Here is a 7,899-nt window from a genome sequence, read left to right on the forward strand (position 1 = left end):
ATCATGATAATAGATTCTATGCTTTTCAGAAGGTCCAGTTAACCGTACCTAAATATGTTCTGGGCAACATTTATCAGTTGAATTTAAACCCATTTTCGAACAGCAAATACTATTTTACCGACTCTTCTTTACATGAAAACTTAATTTGGTATGGGGGATGAGGGTCGCGGCGGTGGGGAGGGGTTGCGAAAGCAAATTTATGTGTATACTGCTTAGGAAGACACTGTTAAAACCCGGGATAGTTGGAGCAATGAATTAAAAGCAGAACTACTCGAAGTTTTTGCAGATTGTGGAAAAACAGATTACTTTTATATGGTATATTGTTTATTATCAAACCACACGAAAATGACACAAAAAAAGTATAAAATGGAAATACAGTTACAACATTCGCATTTTGTCTTTCTCACTAATTATGTGAACGCAATTAACAAATCACCATGCAACTAATGTTTTTATTTCATAACGCAACTAGACAACTATTATCACAGCATTCCATTAGTGACCTAAAAGAGGTTATTGACAGGCATATAGTGAAAGTTGTTGGCTAAGAAAAACATATAGAATTAACGAATACAAATGGCGTCTTGTAGAAGCCTGTTTGAGCAGCGGAAGTAATGGATGTGCTTTATGTATTTTAGCTTCTAGTCTACAAGTCTTGCTATTGACTTTTAATAATGTACAGATTTATAAAAAAAAACGCACTATGATTTTTTTGTACTATCAAGAATGTTCAATAAAGCTTCAGTAGCGTTTTCTTTCATCTAAGGCTATGGAGCGAGAGGAGTGTATCCGGAGTTCCTTCTTGAAAAAGCGAACAGAACAGCAGCTATAAATGCCGTCACTGCCGTTATGATGGGCAGACAGAAGCCAGCGCTAAATTTAGAACTGTTGTGTTTGTCTTTCTCTCCAAATACGATAACAGCTGCTGCAACCAAACATCCTGAAAGCAATTATATATAAATCATGAAATTAGGAACAATCTGGTGTGACAAAAAAGTAAAATTATGTACATGTTAACATTTGGAACGCTGATATAGTTGAAACTTGATTCCTCGAACTCGCGTATCTCAAAATTCTCGCAGACATTTTCAAGCCCCGTCCCGAAAACACATGCATAAAATATCATTTTAAATCGAATTTCTGTTATCTCGAAGTAAAACACTCAAGTTTATTTGATATGCCTCATTATGACGTATCACCATCCTTAACTGATATTGCAATGTGAATTGTGACTACGATATGGTAACTTACCACCAAACACTGCAGATAACGTGGCTACAATAGCAACCTTGCGTCTTGATTCATCTTTCAGTTTCAGGCATCCGCATACCATGGACAGAAATAATACCAGCGTGCTAATTATCATCAAGGCTTGGACCGCATGAATCCAACCTGCAACTCAAGCAATGGTAGGTAACTATTGTAAAAATATTTAATTGAAATTCACCTAAATGATTTGTAACTTCACCCACATAACTTTGTTAAGTAATTTTTTGTTTTTATGTAAACACGTATTGTTTCTATATATATCTTATGTTTAAACTTAATAATGAAAAACACAAACAACTGCATAGTTTATGTGTAATAAAATATGTTCTGTTCTGTTCTGTTCTGTTCTGGTAATATCCACAAACAATATTTAGTTATGATATCTTCTAATTAATTTGATAATTAGATTGTCTGTTATACACATCATGTGTCATCGGTGTCCTTGGAGGTGAGGATGTGTGTCCTCTGCAACAAGGAAAAGCGCTATAGATATAGTATATAGAATGTTCACATACAGTGGAAAATACCACATCTTAATACACACCTTCAGAGGGTTTCTTGCAGTCTGAAGTACCATCATGCACTGTACAAGTGCGCCATAGACCTGCATGTATAATTGTGTGCCCCAGGTTCTGGTAAGTCCAGTATGGCAACACGGTGCTGATCAAACACAGCACCCATGTATACATACTCACAGCCACAGCCACAGTGGAGATAATACTCATGTTGGAATTCTGGGTAAATAAACGCAAAATGTCTACGTCACAATATTTTAATATCAATACTATTTTTAGTCAAAACAATGGCTGTCACAATGATAAGTATAATGTAGTACTAAACAAATAGCGCACAAATACAAAAACACATTCAAAAAGAGTAATAAAAACATGTTGCAACACTACTTTGCAATATTTGAAATGCATTTAAAGGCACGTTTAGTCTAGCTGAATCACAGCAAATTGAAGATGCTCTGGTAAACTGCCTGCTGCACAGCAAATGGACCAGATTACGTCAGCATCAAAGCAAACAAAGTGAAATTTATCATTATTTTTACTATTTTCAACGTTTTCATGAAGTAGAAAATACCTTAGATTAGAAAAGATAACTTTCTATAATTCATTTTCTATCTCTATCATTTTACTTTGTAGGTAGGCATTTGAGGCCGGGCCAGACCAATATAATTTAATAAATGTTTACAAATAAACACTAACCTTTACATAAATTCTGTATTTAAATGTTTAAATGGTATAAGAAATACATTTTCTTTTTTCTAAAAGCTTTTTTTACTCTTCCTATCTTCAATGTAAGCGTGGTGTAAAACTGACAGGTACTTGGGCCTAAGGAAAATCATGATAATATTTTTATTATATATATATATTTTTATAAGAGGACCAAATCGGTCCAGTGTCTCTCGCGCGAGGGACACGACCTGTCATGAGGAATATCAGTGAAGGTTATTTTAAAAGTAATATCTTGGAAATGTTCCATTTCACTGTGCAGCAGGCAAAATATACAGCTAATACATGGGTAGGAGAACGTATAGACACTATAAATCTATTAAAATAAACTTTGGGTAAGGTATAGAATATTTGTCTATCATTCATGCGTAACAAATTATAACATAAACATGATCATACGTTTATGACTGTTTTTTGGGGTTTTTTTGTTGTTGTTTTTTCGTTTATATTTCTTTCTTTTTGTTTTGATGTTAAGAGGTTTTAAGAGTATTAAACATAATTTTATCACTCATTGTTAACTTTTGTGTCCGTTGACATTTTCCTTTTACGTGACCTTTTTTCTCGAAAACAAGTCAGGTCTAATGTCAATGTTTAAGGATTTATGTCCCATTCCGGTTTCCGGTTTTATTCTTAGTGAAGAAAGATGAAGTGCCAACACCAGTATTAGACACATGGCTACAGAAGAATGATGTTGAGCTCGAAATGAGCATACAAAACCGAAAGTTATCAACATTTAAAATGAACCAATCTATCTGCGTAATTAGTAATAGGTTCTCTTTTACGATGAGGGTGGGGTACTTTTCTTAAACATACATTCTAAAATTTTAAGATTATTTGACCGAACTGTTTCCTTATATAATTATCAAACATTATTAAGAAGTTAAACATTTATCTGCGAAATGTCCCGTGACTTTCTAAAACCTAATTCAACTACACGTAAACAGGAAGTTTATTGTGTAACACAAATTATAAGACAGGTAAATGCTGTAATGCATAATTTCTAGCTGGGCCTACGGTTGATTAGTAATTCAATCATCTTTAACCATGACTCCTCATAGTGGGAAGAGTATCTTTTCTAAAAAAAAAATAAGAACTACAACCTTTAAAATGTAAACGAATATCTCATTTTTTTCTCATATTGTCATGTGCTTTTGTTCTATTTAAGGGATTTGAGCCGTGTTTTAATCATATCACTAGAAGCGAGTATAACAAAAATGTGTTCAAAGTCTACGTTTAACAAATGTTTTAGAAATCATGGATGTATTGTTATTGACACATACCAGCATTAATTCTCTCCGAGTGTACGCACGCATTGAATGTACGCTATTAAACCTATGTTAGACCTAACCCTATTTAAACCATTGTACGTACATCCAATAGGTCACATATCGTGTAATATCAATGCGTAGCCTTATTGGTGGATATGCATGTAGAAACGTTCCAGGTTTTAAAAGAATTTATATACTTTGCATATTTTCTCCGTTCCCGTGTCAGCTTCTGCACATGACCAACCAATCACTAATAAAAATATCCAGTTTTCAGTGGTAGTACGCATTTATAAATGCACTGCTTAACTATATATTAATTGGGTACCTAAAACAAGCAGCTAACGCCTGACGCCGTTTTGGCCGGGTTTTCCGAATTACGTGATAATGAGTTAAAGTTCTAATATAGGCATACAATAAATAACCCCCAAAATAATAAGCAGTATTGAAGGAAAAAGGGAAAACAAGAACTGCCACTATTGTTGGCAAATGCCCCCGAAGCATGCCCAAGAATGCTACAGTTGTCTGTGCAAAATAAACACACATCGTTTCGTGACCTTGACCTTGACCCAAGAGACCCTTGTTAACATTTGTGTCAAATTATTTTCAAATCCCTTGTTAAATGACAGAGTTATTGACCAGACAAGAACACCTTTGACTTCTAAATGTGACATTGACCTTGGAGCTAGGGGTCTATGTCTTGCGCATGACACGTAATAAAAAAACACATCGTTTCGTGACCTTGACCTTAACCCAAAATGCCCTGGTCATAAGCGTGACACACCTTCTCAATATGGTTAACATTTGTGTCAAATTATTTTCAAATACCTTGATAAATGACATAGTTATTGACCAGACAAGAACACCTTTGACTTCTAAGTGTGACATTGACCTTGGAGCTAGGGGGTCTATGTCTTACGCATGACACGTAATAAAAAAACACATCGTTTCGTGACCTTGACCTTGACCCAAGAGACCCTGGTCATAAGCGTGACACACCTTCTCAATATGGTTAACATTTGTGTCAAATTATTTTCAAATCTCTTGATAAATGACAGTTATTGACCAGACAAGAACACCTTTGACTTCTAAATGTGACATTGACCTTGGAGCTAGGGGTCTATGTCTTGCGTATGACACGTAATCTCAATATAGGGAACTTTATGCCAAGTAATTTAAAATCCCTTCATCAATGGCAGAGTTATGGACGGACAAGAAACAGACCATGTTCACCTTTAACCTCTAAGTGTGTCCTTGACCTTTGAGCTAGGGGTCTGGGTCGTCTCATTATGGTGAACATTTATGAAAAAAAATTTCAAAATCCCGTTATGGATGGCAGAGTTACAGCCCGGACAAGAAGGAGGGACGCACGTATGCACGCACGCACACAAACACACACACACACACATGGACGGACAGTGCAATTTTAAAATGCCCATCTTGGTGGGGGTGCATAAAAAGAAATGGACAGAAAAAAACCATTTTCAATGTTTAGATCCCTGTAACCTTGACCTTTGACCTAGAAATCAATAGGGGTTATGTATACATCAACACCAACAGAGGTTTCAAGGTCCTAAGTGAAATACTAGTCCAGATATTGAGCGGAAACCATTTTCAATGTTCAGGTCCCTGTGATCTTAACCTTTGACCCAGTAACCCCATTCTCACTTCGGACCAACTAATGTAATAGGGGATCATTCTATCAAGTTTGTTGAAGTTTGAATAAGTCGTTGTTCAGAGAAATGAATGAACAAAAAGGTTAACATGAGACTAATTATCCCATCCGCCCGCCTATCCATCCGCCCGTACAGCCCTTATGTACAAGCCGGATTTTTCTTCGAAAACCCGGCCAACAAAGTACTGTTTTACGCACAAATAACTTAGTGTAATTCTGTATTTGTCCATATCTTTAGATATGAATTTCGGTCTAATATATCTTTAAACAAACAAAATAAAATAGAAAACCAATAGAAATTCAAACGCGTAGCCTGGTTCCCGGCGTGAACTAATAATGGGGCAGATAATTCAGATTGAAATGCCTGTTCATTATATGAAAAACTACCATACAGCATTCTAAGAGTTGAAACATGGTCCATTCCTGGTATGTCCATGTACGTTGTAAGTTGCTAGCTGTAGGCTGAACATTGTTTAAAGAGGTAAAAATAGGTATCTTATAAGGTATTGAAAGCATGTGGTCGCATAGGAATTTGGATACGAGTGTTTTCCTCAGTGTTCTGACAGAATACCGTGAAAATATTTCGTCGGGTGAGAAATTGCAGAGATGTTAAACACATAGTCAGTTAATTCACCTTATTGACAGGTGTAATTGTTTGATATGAGAATCAAACGCATATAACAACACACAGTCCTTTATTTGGTTAAGGTTGAGTAAAGGGATATTTTGAAGAAATGACATGTATTACATGCATATGAAAGATGATCACATTTAAATTTAAGGTTCATTACAGAGGTGAGTGAAGGCCTTCATAGGTCAAATCAAGCTACACATGTATTACATGTAATATTATCACATTTAAATTTACAAGTATCCATTTAGCTTGGAAGCCAGTCACAATAGAACGTGTGTACATAATTCATTCTTTTGACAGAGAATTTCAAGGCTCATTGCAAACGTCAGTGAAGGCATACATGGCTCAACTCAAGCCAGATACACTGAGAAAGTTACACTTAGTCATTGGTTGTAAAGTAAGTGTAAATTGGCAAACATTGTTGTCGTGTCTTCTCTATAGATGGGGCTTACTTTTACATTGAAGGACACCTTTTTCTAATACAGTGTGATTCGACACGCTGTTTGATAGATATCAAGTGATACTAGAATTTCGAGACTATTTATATATATTGAACCTTTAAAAAGGAAACCACATATGGAACCTATAATAGGAATAAATCATGGTTTCACGTAAAAGGCAATGTTTTCAGGTCTCGTAAAGATTCTGCGAAACCAGTACAAGTAAAATGTACAAGGTTTCCAGGTTTCATGAAGAATCTACTAAACCAGTATACGTTCCAATACACTGAAACTCCCCTCCACCCCCCAGATCAGAGTTTCTTTGATTTTTGTCTTCTGTCCTCCTTTTTTAGTTCTTGGGGGTTTCTTTTTATATATGTTTTCACGAGGAATTCTCTGCTTAGATATTCTGCCTTATAAACCATTACGTGTGTAAGGAGTTCGTCTGGCGGAAGGAAAGAGTACGAGTTCGAGCACAATAACCGGAATTGACTAACCATTGGTGTTTTTGCAACTGCTCGTTCTAATACCGGGCCCACTGTGCTCCTTTTTTGTTTGTTTAGACTTTGCTGTCAGTTTGTTTCATCTTGTCTATGTATTTTGTGGCTTCTTTATGACATGTGTTGCATTTTTATTTCCTTTTTCATGGACACAAAAGGTCAAGACCGCGTGTGCTATCATGTTGTTTGGTTGCATTCTATGTAGTTCAACTCGTGGCGTAATTATCACCTTCATTTCATTTCAGTTTGATATTACTGTGGACGGACCGTCAGGTGAGGTAACTAGAGTCAAGGATTGGGACTTCTTGCTATGCCTCAAAGATACGGACCCTGAGTATCCCCTTATATATCTGGGGAGGAAATTGTCATCATGTTGTCGGATGCAAGATGCTGTCTATTTTGTTAAATTATCACACTCAAACACACAAAGAGAGACTTTAGGAATTCATCTGCCTTGCTGGGCTACTGAGTCAGAAGTTGCCGTTAATCCTCAAACAGCAATACCAATTTATATCATGATAGTAGATTCTGTGCTTTTTAGAAGGTTCAGTTAATCATACCTAAATATGTTCTGGGCAACATTTATCAGTTGAATTTAAACTCATTTCCAAACAGCAAATACTATTTTACTGACTGTTCTTAACATGAAAACTTAAATTGGTATGGGGGGATGGGGTAGGGGGCGGATGGGGGATGGGGGCGAGAGCAAATTTATGTGCTTAGGAAGACATAGACAATACCAGTGTTAAAACCCGGGATAGTTGGAGCAATGAATTAAAAGCAGAACTACTCGAAGTTTTTGTAAATTGTGGAAATACAGATAACTTAATAAGATATATTTTTCCTTATCAGACCACACGAAAATGACAAATAAGAAG

The 7,899-nt window shown here is 36.0% G+C and overlaps 1 protein-coding gene across 1 annotated transcript; it reads right to left on the minus strand.

Annotated features, from left to right (window-relative positions):
* Positions 1 to 306: 306 nt before the first annotated feature.
* LOC123535143 (putative claudin-24) lies at positions 307 to 3,534 on the minus strand. Its single transcript, XM_053518832.1, has 4 exons — positions 3,399 to 3,534; positions 1,814 to 2,002; positions 1,252 to 1,392; positions 307 to 940 (listed from the first exon to the last, which is right to left on the minus strand). Exons 2-4 carry the CDS (start codon positions 1,992 to 1,994, stop codon positions 768 to 770), a joined length of 495 nt encoding a protein of 164 aa, XP_053374807.1. The 5' UTR covers positions 1,995 to 2,002; positions 3,399 to 3,534; the 3' UTR covers positions 307 to 767.
* Between the last annotated feature and the right edge of the window lie 4,365 nt (positions 3,535 to 7,899).

The sequence above is a fragment of the Mercenaria mercenaria genome, chromosome 12 (assembly GCF_021730395.1).
Source record: "Mercenaria mercenaria strain notata chromosome 12, MADL_Memer_1, whole genome shotgun sequence".
NCBI classification, from domain to species: Eukaryota; Metazoa; Mollusca; class Bivalvia; order Venerida; family Veneridae; genus Mercenaria; species Mercenaria mercenaria.